The 19,929-nt window shown below is 45.4% G+C and overlaps 1 protein-coding gene across 1 annotated transcript in view; it reads left to right on the top strand.

The window, feature by feature from the left end:
- Positions 1-19,929, top strand: part of SHTN1 (shootin 1) — a 95,864-nt gene that overhangs the window by 51,439 nt on the left and 24,496 nt on the right. The window contains exons 9-11 of the mRNA XM_056850464.1: positions 2,195-2,348; positions 4,436-4,535; positions 17,976-18,058. Of these exons, the coding sequence (XP_056706442.1) occupies positions 2,195-2,348; positions 4,436-4,535; positions 17,976-18,058 (337 nt within the window). The remainder of the gene's footprint in view (positions 1-2,194; positions 2,349-4,435; positions 4,536-17,975; positions 18,059-19,929) is intronic.

Raw genomic sequence — 19,929 nt, 5'->3', positions numbered from 1 at the left:
TAGCCAATAACCCCCCATGCAGAGTTTGGAGAATTTGGCTGGGGAAAATGTGCATCTGAGTGGCAAATCCGAGGCAAAACCTCCCATTCATAAATGGCCAATAACCCCCTGTCCCGGGTCGCCCTCCTGCCTGGGCTCCCGCCGACCCACACCAGGCCGTCAGGACCAACCCCGACCCCAGCGCCAACCCCCAGGGGAAGAGGGAAGAGCCCTCGAGCCTCCACTCACCAGGAGAGCAGTCAGGAGAGGTGGCGAACGGCAGCTGGCTAGAGCCTCCTCCCAGCGTCCGGGGGGGGCAGAAGCCCCCACAACCACCAACAGGCCCGCTCGTCAGCTGGCGAGTGGGAGAACTGGCCCGGGCGGACCATGCCCGGCCGACGGGGCGCCGCAGCGGCCACGACGTTCCCCGCCCCCCAGGCTGGCCAGCCAGCCGGGTCCTTGGGGAGAGGCCAAACAGCCCACCCATCAGCTGGCCGGCGGAGGGGGGAGCGCGCTGGGAGAGGGAGGCGCCAGAGCGGCAGACGGTTCAGTGTGGCTCCAGCCCCAGCAACCATCGGGAAACAGTTGGCGGACGAGGGAGAGAGCAGGCGAGGAGAGGGGCGTTGGCCAGGACAGGCGGGGCCCCGACAGGAGAAGCTCCTCTAGAAGGTGCAGCCGTACCTGAAAGCGCGTGACACCCCCTATGCAGAGTTTTGAATCAAACATTGCTTTCCCCCCCCCTGGGCCCCGACCTCCTCCTCCTCGCCGCCACCGCCGCCTGGGTTCCTTCCTTCCTTCCCTCCCCGGCTGGCCTGCCGTCCGCCTGTCCGCCCCTCCTCAGCACCTCGGCCTCGGCCTCCTCCACCAGCCAAAACAAGCGCGAAAAATCCTGCCCGCTGATTGGCTGGCGCCGTCGGCTCTCGAGCGCCGCATTCAAAACCCGGCCGCGCTGTGAGGGGAGGGAAAGGGGGGAGGAGGGTGGTGCTTTACCTCACATACTGCCCCTCTTGTGGGGGGGGGAATAAACCCAAAATGGGGTGGTGAGGAGAGGTTTCGTGGTCAACTTTGGGGGGGGCGCCTCTTCCTCCTCCTCAGAAACGTTTCCAGAGCCGCACTCAAGGGGCCAAAGAGCCGCATGCGGCTCGGGAGCCGCTCTTTGCCAACCACTGTGTTATAACATTTGGAGACTGTATGAAGTACCTGTTGCTTCCATGAATGGGAATATTAACAACAAGAAAAGAGGGGGGACCAAATGGAACTCAACCAAAATGTTGATTCCAAACAGAAGAGGTTGAGCTGAAAAATGCTAAAATTACAAATATATAAATTTTAATAAGGTGCACAATCAAGTTAAAAGCATAAAGCCTCTAGCATAGGCAAGACTTTCACATTCAATATATACAAACATAAACACCTGCAATGTACAATCTTACATTGACCAAAGGAGGCTCCAAAAAGGGCCAAACGAGTTTTGGCCTGAGAAGGCCTTCCTCAGTGGTGAAACATGGAAGCCATGTTCTAGTATACAAGGAATAAATAAACTTACAGGGAACTTCACTATACTTCACATTTTTTACTGTTTAGTATGACAGAATTATATTATTAGGATGTGTGCTAAAGTATAACTCTATGACTGACCACTGAGGAAGGCCTTCTCAGGCCGAAATGCATTTGGCCCTTTTTGGAGCCTACTTTGGTCAATGTAAGATTGTACGTTGCAGGTGTTTATGTTTGTATATATTGAATGTGAAAGTCTTGCCTATGCTAAAGGCTATATGTTTTTAACTTGATTGTGCACCTTATTAAAATTTATATATTTGTAATTTTAGCATTTTTCAGCTCAACCTCTTTGGTTGGGCATATTAACAACCATCAAACAAAATGGCTAAGTCAGTGCTGATTCGTTCATAGCATGTCCATTAACCTTGAACTGTAAGGTGCTAGGACTGAATAACCAGAGTACTCTATTACTGTAACATATCTTTCTTAAGGATTCAGACCTTGCTACTATCACAGTGCATTCCTAAGGGGAGTTACTCAAGTCTAAGCCCATTCATTTCAATGGGCTTAGACTGGAGTAACTCTCCTTAGGAATGCCCGCAGATACTGGGTTTTGAGAAGCCCTTGGCTTAACCTAGTATGGTTGTTCTTTTGTTACATGGGTGGGTAGGACAGAAGATGTCTTTCATTCTAATTGTATATTTGGCAATGACAGGTTAAAGAATTAGAGGAGCAACTAGAAAATGAAGGCTTGTACAAGGAAATTAAATCCCTTAAACAACAGCTGGAACTTCTAGAAGAAGATAAAAAGGAACTGGAGGGGAAATATCAGAGTGCTGAAGAAAAAATTAAAAACCTAAAGCATTCAGGTAAAGTTCTTGTTGGCTATTTCACTTTTACTTTCAGTATAATAGATGGAGACTTAATTCACATATCTTTAAAATCCATCCAAGAACATTCAATCATTGCATTACTTTTAATAGGCTTCCACATGATTTCATAATATGGAATTCTGTGATGCAATTGGAATCTCCAGGCTACAGCTGCAGTACATTTGAAAAATGACATTTCCTTGCTAATTCCAAATTTCTTGTTCAGGTACATAAAAATGTATTTTTAGGCCCAGAAATATTAAGATTTTTCACAGTTTTGGAGATCAACATTCATAGACATGATGTTTTGGCAGATGTTTTGACATGCAGTGGAGGTTTATCATGCCACAATGACCAGTTAAAGGGGGAAATCTCTTGTACTCTCCTAAGTGGGAATGCTTCTAAATGTAGAAGTCAGAAAGGGATTAAAAGAATCCACACAGACATTCTAGATATTGCATTTATTAGTATATTCAAAGAAACGATTTAGCCCTTCACAGTGAGTCAGGAGGCAACAACTCCCACGATGTGAAGTTTTTTCCCGCCTTGTGTTATTGGCCCTTATGTGATTGACATTTAAAAAGTAAATGCTGTGTTGACAGCTATGCAGAGGGAATTAACGTTGCAACTCCCATGGGTGTTAATGGCTAAAATCCATGGGAGTTGTGTGGTTAATTCTCTGCACATCAGGCTAAACATTTACCCCTCACTATCTGACTGTAGAAACTGTCTGACTTGCTGGCTATTATTTGTCCAGTTTATAGGCTAAAGCAAGACATCAGGAACACTGACAAAATCACTTAGAGTACATACAGTATGGAGTAACTACTGTAATTTAGTTGTTACCAAAGACTTATTTGCCAGAATGGTGCCTGACCAGCTTACAGCATCGTACCTATTAAATGCTAAAAACTGTAATTTACCACTCTTTATCTAAGATTGCCATTTCTTAATAAATTCAAAATACAGTTACCAGCAGGGGAAGTACTGTTTAACTATCCTAAAGCAGCTGGATTATGTGGATGGAAAATGTCAAAAGAAAAACATACTAATGCCTTTGTGCAAGGTCCTAAAACTGTTTTACAGTGTTGTGTGTTAATTTAATCACAGGCTTGTAAAGTAACTAGAAAACCTATGGAAATTACCAAGGGGACTTGCTAAGGGGGACCACTGTGGGATCTGAAATGAATTACCTGAGTATGTGTATTGACTACATTTCAGCTTGATAGCATCCTTTAAAGTCTGGTGTATTCAGCTATTACCTGAATACTAACAAATAATGGTTGTTTACTTTATGAAAAAGCGATGAGAAAGATTTCGCTAACAATTCTTCAAGGATTTAGAAGCAGTAATATATCTACTGAAGTAGAGTCTTAGAAAATAAAATAAACAGGAGCCTAGTGGTACTTTAAAGACTTAACAAAAAAAATTTCCAACATAAATCTTCATCTGAAAAAGCCCACTTTTTCAGATGCAAAGAGTTCATGAAAGCATATGCTGGATCAAAATTTTGTAGGTCCCATGTTAGCTCTATCATGCTTTCCCTGCAGAGAAGAAAAACTCTAATACTATCCCTAAGTGTTTTTAATAATTTACTATTTTTTCCAACAAAATGTAAACAGATAATTCTTATTTCAAAAAGCTGCTTTAGATGCCCATTGACAGATGTATCAGTTGCAAAAATGACAGATTTTGTTATAGATTCACTCTTCCTATCACAGATGCACACATTATATATTCAGTGTTATTCCTAGGGGACCTGATCCCCGGGGAAGCATCTCAGGGGTACCATGGACCTTGGGGAGTGTTCTGTATGTGGCGCACCACTCAGGGTACTTTGGATAGACCCCTTTTTAATGAGCAGTTGTTTTCTATAAGATAATTAAAAAACTTGTCACTTAGCTGCTTTTGGTGATGAACTACAAGGTTGGAGAAGTAATAGAAAAGGGAATGCCAGCTGGTGTTGCACCATCATAGCACATTAGTGAACGTCAATTTTCTGTTAAAGGAATGCTTAAACTCAGTTTACATGGATGCAGAACATTTTAACCAGGGACTCACAGTACTTTGGTTTCTTTGCACAGTTGATGAACTTCAGAAAAGGATACACCAGTCAGAAAATCAAATCCCACCCCCGCCTCCTCCATTGCCACCTCCACTTCCTCCTCCTCCAAATCCAATAAAGTAAGTATGTATATATTGAAACTTCAGGCTCTTTGCTTAGACAAAATATGTACTGCTCAGATTTAAACTAGTTCAAGCCAGTGAATTCAGTAAACTTGTGTCAAGGTGGTGAAATCACAGTGGCGAGGCTCTAGAACTACCCAAACTGTTGCCATGCATCAATTAATCTTATCACAAAATCAGTCCAGAATAATAGTCATGGCAGACTCAGTAGTCTATACTCCAAAGCGTTTCTTTTTTTATTATGTTCAATAATAAGGTTGAAATTTTAGCTTTACAGTTGTCAATTACAGTTACAGTTTAATATATGATCTGAAAGGGTTTCGTGTATTCTATCACTATGCAATCAGGATAACTTGAAATTAGACTCTTTGCTTCAAGGCATCACATTTATGGCAAGAGTTTATATGTGTGAATCCAGTTGCATCAAAATTTTATAGCTTTTTCGACAGTTCTTTTTAATGTTCTGCACTCCTTTCCTCCTGAAAACTGATCATAAAGGGATATGTTCCATGAAGCCAGCTGAGACTTGAGCTCCTCATCTCATGGACTCTGATCTGGAGAACCAGGTTTGATTCTCCACTCCTCCAAATGAGCAGCGGAGGCTCATCTGGTGAACTAGATTTGTTTCCCCACTCCTGCACATGAAGCCAGCTGGGTGACCTTGGGCTAGTCACTCTCTCTCAGCCCCACCGACCTCAAAGAGTGTCTGTTGGAGGAGGGGAAGGGAAGGGAATTGTAAGCCGGTGTAGATAGTCCTCTTTATCTTCTAGTTAGTTTGTAAGATTTCATAACTATCTGAATACTCAATGATTCTGAGAAGGCAACTAATTTTAAATATAGGGTTTATTTCTTTATCATGGAAAAGTTTTCATCAGAAACTTCAGGCTCCACAAATCAGGACAACAAAGTTCTTCCTAACTTGCAAACAAGTCATGGGGTAATGCTTTTCACCATGCCAGATGTGAGAAAGCAGCATCTCTCACCTGCTGCTTGAAAGTCCTCAGTCCTGTACAGAAACAGCATATATTTCTGCCTTCTCTGAAGTCCTATGTATAGTAAAAAAGCCAGACCTGTTCCTTCCTCAGTGCTGGGTGGGTATGCCTAAGGGGAGAATACTGAATGGTGACTACAAATAATGGCTGGCTTCTGATCCAAGCAGAAATATTGTGGACCCTTTTTTATTTATGCTGAAAGATAAACAACTGGTTTGTTTTAATGGTGATTCGTTCTCCATACAATGGCTGATTCAGTCAAATGAATTTGTAAACAGTCCTATTTATGGGTCTGCATATTCTACCATCCTTCACCCTATTTGGTTTGCTGGATCTTTTTCTTCAGCTCAACTTCTGTATGTACTTCCAGTACATATGTACTTCCAGTTCTGTATGTACTTCCAATTTAGACTACGGCTGTTGGGGGGGGATTCAGGAAAATGTGGGTTTATTGGCCTCCCCCCCCCACCCCAGGAAAACCTGAATGCCCAATTTCCTATACTGGTAAAGGTAGGAATTTGGCTTTAAATTCTGGATTCTTGAAAAATTCAGCCATTTAAACCCATTAAGCCCATTTCGCGGCTTTTCACAGCTCCGGGGGGGGGGCATTTTTGCAGGTAGATGTCCCAAATTTGCAGGGTAGCTATAAGGGACTCTCCTTGCAAGAACCCCCAAGTTTGGTAAAGATTGGGTCAGGGGGTCCAGAGTTATGGGGTCTGGAAGGGGTCACCCCATCCTCCATTGAAATGCATTGGCAAAGTGGCTGTGTTCAGATTCTTTAATGTGATCTTTGCAGTGTATCTCAATGGAGAAGCCGGGCTTTAAACGGTGGGAAAGTTCGCCCTGCACCTCCTTAGAGACAATGGAGGTAAGTCCCATTACACTCAATGGGATTGCTTTTATTGGCGTGTGTTAGAAGTTCTATCCAGCCCAATAGCGAGTGAAAACAGCAGACTCAGCACGTATAAACCAGTGCTCTTTTATTTACAGTGACAAAGTGCTCCGCTTAGCATCTCCATTCCACAACTCCACACCTATACAAGTACTGTACAGAATATATACACATCTGGCTCTGTCCACAGCCAATCACCAGTAAGCTGCCTAGTTGCCAGGACTTAACCTGCACAGACCAGTTCTACCCAGATTTACTGCCAAGTCACTGAGCAGTCATGTGATGCCAGCTGTCACCTGGCTGTCACATAGATTACAGCAATCTACTTGCTATCAGTAGTCTGAACTTCCAACACTCCTCCTAGACTGCCATAGCAAGTCCCAACTTATTTCTGAACTGTACAAATTTCTCAATAGGTAAACATTTTGTGAATATTTCAGCAATATTGACTATTGAAGCACAATGTTTCAACACTATGAGTCCATTGTTTACTGCTTCTTTGACATTCTGATACCTTATTGTTATGTGTTTACTTCTGGTTCTAATGTCCTGATCCTCTGTCAACTGCTGTGCTGCAGTATTGTCACTAGGGCTGTTGATTCAGTTCAGCCCGAACCGAAAAACAGCCGAATTTCCCCTGATTCGGTGGTTTTTAGTTCGGGACGAACCGAACTCAAAAATGGCGGGAAACTGGGGGAGCCGAATTCAGCGAGTTCGGGAGTTCACGAATAAATCCGGCAAATTTGGGGCCATCAGTAAGCAGCATTCTCCTCCCCCGGCCAATCAGTGGCCAAGCTGGGTCTTCTTCTGGCCAATCAGTCAGGATTGAGTACTGGAGGAATCAGCTGATGCGCGGCCGGGCCGGGGGGAGAGAGAGAGAGAAATCCTTGTGTGTGTGTGTGTGGGTGCTTGGGCACATTCTCTCCTTTCCGTGTCTGCAGGGGGCGCATTTTTGCGGATACAGACCCCAAACATTCAGTGGAGCTTCAGACAAGCCTTCTTAAGAGACCCCCCAAGTTTTGTAAACATTGGGTCAGGGGGTCCCGAGATATGGGCTCCCCCCCTTTTCTCTTTCCGTGGCTGCAGGGGGCGCATTATTGGGGGTACAGACCCCAAACGTTCAGAGAAGCTTTAGACAAGCCTTCTTAAGAGACCCCCCAAGTTTTGTAAACATTGGGTCAGGGGGTCCCGAGATATGGGCTCCCCCCCTTTTCTCTTTCCGTGGCTGCAGGGGGCGCATTATTGGGGGTACAGACCCCAAATTTCAGCGGAGCTTCAGACAAGCCTTCTTAAGAGACCCTCCAAGTTTTGTAAACATTGGGTCAGGGGCCCCCGAGATATGGGCTTACTCCTTTCCCCTGTTGGAATGAATGGATCACCTGATCCTGTATGCATCTCCAGAACAAAACGTCCCGTGCTTAAATGGAATCGTCTTGGATTACCCAGTCCTCCTCCCAGCCCCTCCTGATGGAACAGAAGACAGCTACAGTAAGTCCCCTTTGGGGGCTTTAATCTATACTTTTTCTCCTGTGTGTGTGTGGGGGGGGGAAGCAGAGTCTGTGTGTGTGGGGGGAGGGAGCAGTTTCTGTGGGTGGGAGGGAAGCCAAAGGGGGCTTTCGCCCATTCTGCCTGGGGGTGTGTGCCCCCTCAAGTCTCTCTCTCCCTGGTTTGAGGGGGGGCTTCAGTGTGTCCTCAGGTTTTCCCTCATTCATAAGATCGGTTTGGTCTATTTTGATGCTTGCTCAAAACTGGTTTTCAAATGGTGACTTAAAGAATGCATTTGCCTGGTCCTGGGTCTGATGCAAAAGGGGAAATTCCACCCCCTCCTGCTCCTTATGCATAGCTAGCTGCCTCTGTCCCTTTCCATGCTTTGCACGGTTGCAAAGGTGTTGCTTTGCAGGGTTGTGTTGCTTTGAAGTTGTGTTGCTTTGCAGTTGTGTTGCTTTGCAAACTTCTCAGCTGTTTGTCGGGGCTGGGAGCTTTGTGCGTGGGCGGCAAGCTCTGCTCAGAGATGCACATTAAGGGTGGGGGGACCCCGTTCGGGGCCCATATCTCAGCCCCCCCGACCCAATCTTTACAAAACTTGGGGGGGCTGGCAAGAAGGGTCCTTTGAAGTTTCGCTGAAAGTTTGGGACCTCTACCCCCAAAAATGCCCCCCCAGAGCCGCGGAAAGGCGCGGTTGTGTTTTTAATGGCTTTATTCGGCTGAATTTTTTTCCTGAACTTTGAATTCCCGCCGAATTGCACGGACCCGAAGTGGGGGAGTTCGGACTTCGGCATATCCCGAATCTAAACGGGCCGAATTCAGCCGAATCCGAACTATACCGAATTTTTTTTTATTCAACAGCCCTAATTGTCACAATATATACATACAGGTAGATCCCATCCCAGGCTTAGATCTTGTGCTAGTTGACTCAGCCATTCCAGCTGAATTACACAATCGCTTATTGCAGAATACTCTGCCTCGCAAGTGCTAGTCGCTACATTTTAGATTTCCACATTATTAGGGCACCATGTAAAAACAATGCATAGCCAGTGGTGGACTTCCCATCTTCTCTGTCCTCCCAACTTGAATCACTATAAACAGTGACTGGCTCCTCTGCATCAGCTTTCAAACACAGTTTAGCTGAAGCTGTACCCTTTAAGTAGCGCAGCACCCTTTTCGCTGCTGTCCAGTCCTTAGCATAAGGACATACACATTTTTGACACAACAGATGTACAGCCATACATATGTCTGGTCTTGACCAGCAAGACAGATATAGCAATGATCCCACTAGAGATTGGTATTGAACCTTGTTGTGGAACACTTGATCATCCACTTCTTTCACATACCCTGTAGCCATGGGGGTTTCTGTACTTTTGGCCTCTGTCATCCCAAATTTTATCAGAAGCTGTTCAATCTTCTTTTACTGGCACAATTCAAAATACCCCTCTGGGTTTTTGGTGATTTCCACCCCCAGATAATTTTGAATGCTACCTAGATGCTTAATTTTGAACAAGCCTTCTGCAGCCTCCTTAAACCACTGTAGTTGTTCATTTGTGTGGAACAAAAAACAGATATCATCAACATACACAAATATCACACATTCTGTGCCCCCTATACACTTTGTAAACATGCAAGGATCAGCTATCCCTTGCTTGAAACCAAGATTAGTCAATGCCTGGTTGAGGCATTGCGACCACGCACGTGCACTCCATACAGTGCCTTGTGCAGTCTTACTACCCCCTGCTGGTCCTCACATTCAAACCCAGGAATTTGCTCCATGTAAATTTCTTCACTGAGTTTGGCATTTAAGTAAGCCATGGTGAAGTCAAAGTGGTGCAAAGTGGTGCATTCTGTCTTTTGCAGCCTTGCATAGTGCAGCTTTTATGGTCTCAAACTTCACTGTGGGGGGCAAAACTTTTGTCAAAGTCTTGACCTTCTACTTGAGAGTAACCTTTAGCCACAAGCCTGGCTTTCCGGAGTACTTTTCCACCTGGACAATGTTTGACCTTATATAGCCATCTACAACCTATGGCCTTTCTCTGAGCCGGTAGTTTGGTTATTGAGAACACTTCATTCTCTTGCAGAGAATCAAACTCTGACTTCATGGCTTCTAGCCAGGCCTCCTTTTCTTTCCTTTCCAAGGACATCGCCTCCAGATAACTCTTAGGCTCTTTTATCTGTAACATCATTTGACTCAAACCCGTATTTCACCGGAGGGATTCCTTTTGTGCTTCTGCCAGACACTCTAGGTATCTGTCTCTCATCCTGTACTCTCGGTGATGAAGCCCTCTGAGGAGTTTCCTCCTGCTTCACCCCACTTACATCCTGAGAGAGATCAGTTAATGGAAGCCCAGCCTGCATTGGCTCCTCCTGTCCATGAATCCTGGCCCAGTTACTTCCCTCACAAAAATTGGCAGCTCTGCTGTAGCTTAGAGAGTTATGCTCGTCAGCAAATCTATAAGCTTTCATGCCAGTCTGGTACCCAAGGAAGGTCAGCTTTCTAGCCCTTGCTCCTCCTTTCCTCCTCCTGGATAGTGGCACATTGACCCAGGCTTTCGCACCAAACACTCTTAAGTAGCCCAAGCTAGGATCCCTTTGGTACAAAACCCTGTAAGGGATATCATTTATGGACCTAGTCCAGATCCTATTAGAGACATAACTGGCAGCCTTAATTGCCTCTGCCCAGAATGTCATAGGTAAATCTCCGTCTTGCAGCACAGAATACGTTTTTGTTTGCAGCATTCCCCCATGCCTTTCAGCAATGCCATTTTCCTGTGGCACAGCCACATTTGCTACCCTGCGTTTCACACCTTGTTCCAGCAACCACTTTTTAAAGGCATTTGACATAAACTCTCCACCAAAATCAGTTTGTAAGGAACACAAGTCATGGCCAAGCTGGTTCTGCACTCTTTGCCCAATACTTAAATATCTCAAACACCTCTGATTTCTTTTTCGAAGGATATACCCATGAGAATCTGGTATGGTCCTCAATTAAAACCAATGCATACCTGTTACCTGAGTGGCTCTGTCTGTACGGGCCGATCACATCGGCATGGACTAACTGCAAAGCAGTATCTGACAGTCTCTCACTTGCCTAGCAACTGGGTAAGCTTTCGACTTGGAGCTTTTACAGATTTCGCAATCCAGAAACCTCCCACACTCCTTCACTTTCTCTTTCCCCAGTAAAGCTAGCGTTTTATTTATTGTATCGAAATTTGCATGAGCTAATCTTCTGTGGAGTAAATGTATGCAGTTATCATGTGGGCTTTTATTTGTTATCATCTTTGCCTCCACATGCACATTTCCCACCACATATACGTTGTTAACACAGTTTCCCTTTGAGAAGCACTTTCCCCTCCTTGGCTATCTGACAAACCTTTCCTGCAAATGTTGTTGTAAACCCCGCTTTGTCCAGGGCATATACACTTAACAAATTATTCTCTATTTCAGGGACACACAGTACATTTTTAAATGCATAACTCAATACAGGAAATCACACACTTCCCTCACATGTCACCTCTGAATTGTGTCCATCAGCCAGGCTAACATGCTGTAAACTGGAGTCCTGTGTGTTTTGTAACAGTTCCACATTTTGGCAAATGTTCTGAGACGCCCCAGAATCCAAAATCCAGCCACTGGCAGTGTCGTTGGGCTCCGTCAGCACCAGTGACGCCTTCTGACTGCTAGCAAATCCCTTTGAAGACTGTTCCCTTCGGCTCTTCTTTCTGACGTCAGGGCAGTCTCTTTTCAAATGATTTGTAGCTCCACAGATAAAGCACCGTCTGACCCTCAATGCCACATGTTGTAACTCTCCCTGCTGCTGTCTCCTCTCTGCATTCCACTCTCCGCCGGCAAAGCAATGCATCTTCTCCTGGCTTCCCTCTGACTTGGCAGGTTTCCCAGGCACCGACGCGTTTAATCTTTGCTCGTGCTCCAGCAATCTCCTGGTAATATATTCCAAGGTCAGTTTATCCGCTTCCACTTACTCCAAGGCGGTAATGAGCATATTATATTGCTCAGACAGAGAGCTCAATATAATAAACACTTTGTCTTCTTCCAACAATGTCTTCCCTCTCTGCTCAAGCATTTGGAAGCATTCTGTTAAAGTGTTTATATGCTTCCTAACTGGTACCCCCGGTTGCATTACAGTTCTGTACATGCACCTGGTAATGGCTATTAAAGAGCCAGCCGTTTTCTGCACATACACCTGACTCAAAGAGTCCCATGCTGCTTTTGCTTTCAGCTTACCCGAGACGTGTACAAGTTGATCATCAGCTACACTGAGCACAATTATAGCCAGTGCCTTTTCATCCTTCACCACGTCTTGAGCTGTCTCTGGGTCCAGGGGGTTGGAGGCATAAATCCACAGTGCCTCCCTTTTAAGGTAGTGTTGCATACGCAGTGCCCACACATTATAATTGGTAGAAGTGAGCTTCTCCACAAGCAAGGACATTGCAGCCTGAGCCATGCTTTCTTCCACTCCCAGCTGCTCCTCCTCTGTGTTGCTCTCCTCCTCCGCTTCAGATGCACTGCTGCTAGCAGACCGGCTTGCCACCTCCTCTGCTCCGTCTGATTCAGCCTCAGACATTCACTCGCCCTTCTGCTCACCACAGCCCTTGTTCCACAGATAGAAGCTCTGTTCAGAACCTCCAGGACATAGCGCAGTTGAGCTGGGCTGGGCCCATAACCCTATTGGCGTGTGTTAGAAGTTCTGTCCAGCCCAATAGCGAGTGAAAACAGCAGACTCAGCACGTATAAACCAGTGCTCTTTTATTTACAGTGACAAAGTGCTCCGCTTAGCATCTCCATTCCACAACTCCACACCTATACAAGTACTGTACAGAATATATACACATCTGATTCTGTCCAGCAGCCAATCACCAGTAAGCTGCCTAGTTGCCAGGACTTAACTTGCACGGACCAGTTTGACCCAGATTTACTGCCAAGTCACTGAGCAGTCATGTGATGCCAGCTGTCACCTGGCTGTCACATAGATTACACCAATCTACTTGCTATGAGTAGTCTGAACTTCCAACAGATTTATGAATTAATTTGCTAGGATTGGGCTGCAGGTTACAACAAGTGAAAGGCAAGCTGCCTTTGCTGACCTCTGATTCTCATTGGGTTCTGTTCCCTTAAATCACTGTGTCCTCCCTGTCCTACCTTTTCCTCATCATGGTGGGGATGGGTCTGATGATGATGTGCGACAATGTGCATGGCATTTTACAGACTGCAATAAACATGTCTCTTCTCTGCAGAGTTTACCTTCTAACATTGCCATGAGGGAGGTAAAAAAAGAGTAGAAGGAAATGGAAGTGGGGATAAACAGGGAAAGAATGTATGTAGGATCTTTCTTTTTCCATTTTACTTTTTCTTCATTTAGGCCCCCTCTTCTCAAGGCCAGTGTATATAGACATTACAAAGTTCTTGTGACCCAAATGGCCACTGAATGCCTTGTGAATCAGACATTTGCTGGCAGGTCTATGCTCAAAACTGAATTTGGAGGCACATGCAGGCCTGATTTGGACTGAGGAGCCACTATTTGCCCTGTGGTTTTAGATTATCAACATTGCATTTGTTGCCATATAGCCGTCTTGGCGAACCTACGGCACGCATGCCCGACTTGGCACGCCGAGTCCTCTCTGCCGGCACGTGGGGGTAAGCAGAGCAGACTGGCAGAGAAGGGAGCCAGGCTGCCGCCACCACCGCCCACCGCGCTGTGCCTGCGCTGCAGGAGCGAGCTCGGGCTCTGCCGCCACCGCCCTCGGCTTCAGCCGCTCTGGGCTGTGCAGCAGCAGCAGCAGCAACGGATGCCTCCTGGTGAATCCCGCAACCTCCTCCCGTGCGCCCCACGGCTTGCCTTTGGCGCCACAGCGGCTTCCCGCCATGGCTGTCACCGGCTTCTGAGGGGACAGTGAGCGTCCCCGAGATCCGGGGGGAGGCAGGGAAAGGGGGGAGAGCGCGCGAGGGTGGCGGGAACCGGGCGGGCAGTCTCCTCCCCCGACGCACGTGCCCGCTCACCCCGCGCACCCCCACCCCACGCAGGACTTTTTGTGGCTCTGCTGGGGCCGCCTCCTGGCGCGGCGCGGGCAGTTTGGGCACTTCCTCGCCCGCTCGGCGGCCCCCTTCGGGAATGGAGGCTGCGCCTGCGGGCGCTGCTGGGCACAGTGGCTCTCGGCCTCCGTCCTGCGCACCTGAGCGGCCGCCTCTTTGCTCACCGTGGGACTTCCTGCCAAAGCAAACGGGCTCAGGCACTGGGGATGCCGCCGGCGCTGGCTGTTGTGGCAGGCCTGGGCAACGCCTGGGGCCCTGCACGGGCATCAGCCGGCTGGCTCTGGCCGTCCAAAGCCCCCCCTTCCCTGGACTCTCCGTCGCCCAGGTGGGCGGCGGGGGCTGGCTTTGAGTGACTTCTCTGCTTCTCTGAGCCAGGTCAGCAGAGCCACGGGGTTCTCTGTTGATGGTGACAGAGTCAGTTCTCCAAGTGGCATTTGGGAGCTACTCCCCTCCCCCCAAGACAGCACACGAGTGAGAGAAACTCCCTCTTTATCTCTCTTGACCTCCTGAAATTAGCCCCTCTTGCCTCGCATTCCTGCCCTAGCCAGGCCTGTCTTTCTTCCTTTTGCAATCTTTTATAGCTTGGAGCCCTTCCTGGCACGCAGCTTCTGCAACATTGCAAATACAGCCTAAAGGGCATCTCTCTAATCCTCTTCCTTGAATGAAGGAGGGTGCCTCCCCAGTGGGACCTGGCAAACAGCCTCCCCTGCCCTTGAGCAACTCAGAGGCTGGCAGAGGCGGGCTGCCTCCAAAGACAAAGCGCCAGTTCGCAGCAACTGGTCAGCAGTGCAGAAGAAGCTGCCCCTCCCCACCTGTCTTCTGGTCCCAGAGACAAGGTCTTCTCGGGGCCACACAGTCTTGGCAGCTAACCCCTGAAAGGGACTGGGGTAAGACTGATGCTCCCTTGGAGCAGGCAGACACTTTCTCTTCCTTTCAATGGCACAACACCCTTGGGGAGAGAGAAGGGGGCTGGCAGAGGGTGCTGCCGCACAGGCAGTGTGGAGCAGTTCAAAGCCCCCCCTTCCCTGGACTCCCCTTCCCTAAAACCTCAGTATTCAGGTTAAATTGCCGTGTTGGCACTTCGTGATAAATAAGTGGGTTTTGGGTTGCAGTTTGGGCACTCGGTCTCTAAAAGGTTCGCCATCACTTCCATATAGGCTTGTTTTTAATATCTGCGTGAGCGCTTTATAATAAATGTATTTTATTATAATATAATTGAGTTCTTTTCTACCCAGCCTTTGGATACGCAGGTCTTTAACATAGCACATGTCTAAAACCCTTATCCCATTTAACTTCTGCTGTCTACTCCTTCTTTCCAATAGTATGCTGTTTCTCCCAACCTTAGATCCTGTGTAGAATTTTACTCCCTGCCAAATTGACTTTTTATGTAATCATATAAATCTGCAACTATTGCTAACATTGCATCACTGAGACTTACCCACTTTTCAGCAGCTCATCCCACTAGCTTGAGATTGGTTACCAACAGGCTACCTGGTGATAGCCAGTTTTAACCCATTAGATGAGTAAGAGAGTTACAAAGCACTTTCCCTCACTACTAATTATGGTATGATAAGCAACATACTTGATGTAGAGCAGCTGAGATAACGAATAAGATGTATAACCAACAGTGACAATAGCATTTAGTTGGAGACATTGGAAGTTATTGCCTTTATTAAATTAGGCTTGCATTGGCAGAACGGTAATCTGAAAAAGGAAAGCAATAACATTGCATATAAACGTCACATCTCAGCATTTGTGATTACTATTTTTGAAATGCATGTCTAATAAAGAATCAGTATTCTGTGGAAATGATTGCATGAATGTAGCTGCAAGTCTTGTTTTAAAGCAGAGCTTTTTCGGACAGCAGCTATGCAAAGTCTCCTGTCTTCCTTCAAGAATGTGCTTCTCAGAACTACAACCAGTTCCACTGGGGTGGGGGGTCCTTGATCAAGTACCTTATGGTAGGCCTTAGGGCTTTATGCCACTGGTGCCTGAGGCAATGGCTCCTCTTCCTGTCCACTGTGAAAGTGATGTGTGGTGGTGGTATCTGCTGTTCTTTGCTTACTTACCTACCCACTTGTGGGAAGAGGACGAGTGAGTAACGGACGGCAGCTGCTCTTTGCCACCCACTTTCCTCACTGGGTGATGATTTAGTGGCAAGGAGCAGCCATTTCCACCTACTATATTTCCCCTAAGCGATGGACAGAAGTGAGTCACTACCACCCACTGTGATGGAAGCTGGGTGCTCAAAAAGAGAAAACCAATTCTTATCACAGCCTAGAGAGCTCAGGCAAGTGGTTGTAGGTGCTGCTGCTGTTTCTCTGCAACAGTGGATTAAGATTCAGTTGTGAGTTCTTAGGGGTACTGGATTTTGGGAAGATGCCTGAGGATGGCCATCCCAATGCTGGTGCCTCCATTGTAGGAGGTTAAGTTTTCTGAACATTCCTCTTTATTGGCTCATAATGATGATGAAAGTAGAAAACCCACACACTACCCACAAACAAGGCAGGGGTTTCTACTTACTGGGTAGTCCCAAGGTATGCATTAAACATGACTGTAGATTAAATTAAATAAAAAGAAATCAAGATGTAAAAAAAAATCATGACAAGGACTGAATATGCTTCAGGAGGCATGGAATGTTGAGAGCTACAGAGAGGCGTTTATTAGAAGGAACGATTGCTTCCTGGCAAAAAAGAAGAAGAAGCTGTTTCCAGCTAGAAGAGAATTTGGGTTTGGGTTTTTGTATAATTCATTCACACTATCCATGTGCCACAATTCATTAACATAAATATATATGGAGGAGAACTTTTTTTTTTTTTTTTTTAAAGCAGGAAGGCTATTACTGCCTGGCCACTTTTATGCTATTTTTGTTTGTGGGAGAGGTGTTAATTCGCTGGAAGCGATGTGCATATATAAACAAGGGATTCTGCATTGAGGCTATTCCTCCATATCCATTATACGCGGAATGGATATTGTGCTATTGTCGCCAGATCAGGTATTGGAATGAGTATTGCACAAAGGCTAGAATATGGTTGAGGCAAACTGAATGTGCAGAAAGAGCCTTTAATGCAGAGAACCAAAACAATTGGTCGATTTCTATTTAATCAGCATGTAACAAGTCACACAAGTTTGCTTTTACACATTGGAAGAGTTCTTGTAGTTCTAAAATATGCTTATCTTGTAGCATTATAAGCAGTCGTGGTTGCTTCAAGATCATGGAATTTATTTATTCATTTGCCTGTTATTTTGCATTCTAAAAGGTGCTCATGGCATCTTGGTACAAATACATAATAATAACTTTTTTTCCTTTAGGCATTTTAAAAGCTTTTTATCAAAGAAAGAAATGACAACAAACCCCTCATATTTGGTCAAATATTGACTTGGCAGTACCTCTTTAAAATTAATATCATGCTTTGTAGATTTGTAGAAAGCATAGATACTGTGAGGGTTTTTTTTATTTTCCATTCTTGTTCTGTTTGTTTACCAGTAGCCCTATTCTACCAAATACATACTGTAGAAACAAGGGGATAATATAGAGGCATCCTGCCGTGTAGCATTGTTCTCGGGAGAGTAATGCGTCATGTTAACATTTCTAACCCTTCAATTTTTTATTGTGTGAGAAGGCTTTATTTGTCACACATGTCACAGTGCCTGCGTTACCTTTTAATATTCAGATCTTGAGTGTTTTGCACTGTGCCTTGTCAACAGCAATAGAGAAATAAATAATATGTTGGGTGGTTTCGCATGTTTTTTTTTTAAGGAGGTGTGACTTTTTTGTCTCTGCTTGGAAATGTTTAAACACTCTATTGTCAATAACAGAATGAGCTGTTCATCAGTGAACTCTGGCTTTTTAACAACAAATGTCATGTAGACAGGTCCCAGTCTTTTTTATGGCGTGTTCCTCTCACATCAGTGGGCGACATGGAATCTCAAGGACTGAAACAGGGTCTGAAAACACAGTTGTGGTTCTCAAGAGAAAACTTTAGTGACCGTGTTTTTTTAACTTTGTAAAAGGTCCCTCATGTCAATGATTCGTAAGAAGTCTCATCCAAACAGCAGCACAACCAAGAAAGAAAAGGCACCTCTGCAAGAATCAGGTACTGCTTAATCTCTCTCCAGTGAAATGAATCTTTTGTCAAGAGTATTTAAATAGCGTCTGCGCATTCTAGGCAGTAAGTTTAAATAAACAAACCTTCCATTTTAAGAATCATCCTATTAAGTACAGATCAGGCTATAAGACCTCAGCAATGATAGTTCTCATATGTGACTAATTGGAAGGAAGCTGAAGGAGAGAATCAAGTCACATCTGTCCAGGATTCTTGGAAATTTATTAAAACCACATAATTTAAATCCCAGGTAGAGTACATAACAGATAAATTTCCATGTCCCGATAACATTACACCTAAGGGTTCTTCGGGAACGCAAATGGAAAATTGATCTTTTAACCAACATATGTAACTTGTCACTAAGTGTGACAAGGATTGGAAAGTAAAAACATTACAAAGATTGGTTCTTGTGGGTTATCCAGGCTGTGTAACTGTGGTCTTGGTATTTTCTTTCCTGACGTTTCGCCAGCAGCTGTGGCAGGCATCTTCAGAGGAGTAACACTGAAGGACCGTATCTCTCAGTGTCAAGTGTGTAGGAAGAGTAATATATAGTCAGAAAGGGGTTGGGTTGAGCTGAATCATTGTCCTGCAAAAAGTATCAAAGGTAATGTGCTAATCATTGTCCTGTAAGTATCAAGAAATATGCTAATGAGGGTGTGGTATGTTAATATGGAACCATTGTATCCTGAAGTGATCTGTTAATGTGTGAAATCCAAAGCTAATCTGCATGGCTATTGTTGACTGTAGTCTTTGTTAGTCTGGAGGTTTTCAGGACAGGAAGCCAAGCCTTATTCATTCTTAAACCTCCAGACTAACAAAGACTACAGTCAACAATAGCCATGCAGATTAGCTTTGGATTTCACACATTAACAGATCACTTCAGGATACAATGGTTCCATATTAACATACCACACCCTCATTAGCACATTATCTTGATACTTACAGGATAATGATTAGCACATTACCTTTGATACTTTTTGCAGGACTATGATTCAGCTCAACCCAACCCCTTTCTGACTATATATTACTTTTCCTACACACTTGACACTGAGAGACACTGTCCTTCAGTGTTACTCCTCTGAAGATGCCTGCCACAGCTGCTAGCGAAACGTCAGGAAAGAAAATACCAAGACCACGGTTACACAGCCCAGATAACCCACAAGAACCAATGAACTCTGACCGTGAAAGCCTTCGACAATATTACAAAGATTATTTAGACAATTAATGGAGAATTGTTCCATCAATAGGCACTAGACATGAGGGGCACAGGGAGGCTTGAAATTTAGATGTAGCAAGCTTCTGAATACCTGTTCTAAGATGCAACATCAGGGGAAAGCCTCAGCCTTTTTTGCCCTGGTTTTTGGCTAACCGGAGGAACTGTTTAGTCACTGTGTGAAACAGTGCTGGACCAAATGGACAACTGGTCTGATCCAGCAGGGTGCTTCTTATATTCTGGGCAGCAGTGCAGGAGGAGGCAACAAGTGAGTTGATCCCTTTTGCTGGCACTGCTGGCCAGATCTGAGTTGAATAGGCCATTTTGCAGGGGCCACATAGCCTGACTTTCTCCTGGGCCATTTGATCTTCCCATCCCATCCCAGCCTGCATCTGCTGTTTGTAGAAGTTTAAAGAGGCAGGAGATGCAGTCATGGATCTCCAGTGTCTCATCCAGTATGCCCCTTAGATGTTTAAATTTACAGGTATATATATAACAGTGATTTAATTTCTTTCGAAACCTATCAAATTAAAAGTAAGAAGAAGAGTTGGTTTTTATACCCCACTTTTCTCTACCGTTAAGGAGTCTCAAAGTGGCTTATGATTGCCTTCCCTTCCCCTCCCCACAACAGACACCTTGTGAGGTAGTT

The sequence above is a fragment of the Euleptes europaea genome, chromosome 5 (genome assembly GCF_029931775.1).
Source record: "Euleptes europaea isolate rEulEur1 chromosome 5, rEulEur1.hap1, whole genome shotgun sequence".
Taxonomy (NCBI): Eukaryota; Metazoa; Chordata; class Lepidosauria; order Squamata; family Sphaerodactylidae; genus Euleptes; species Euleptes europaea.
Note: the sequence above shows the minus strand (reverse complement) of the source record. Positions and strands in the feature narration are given on the sequence as shown.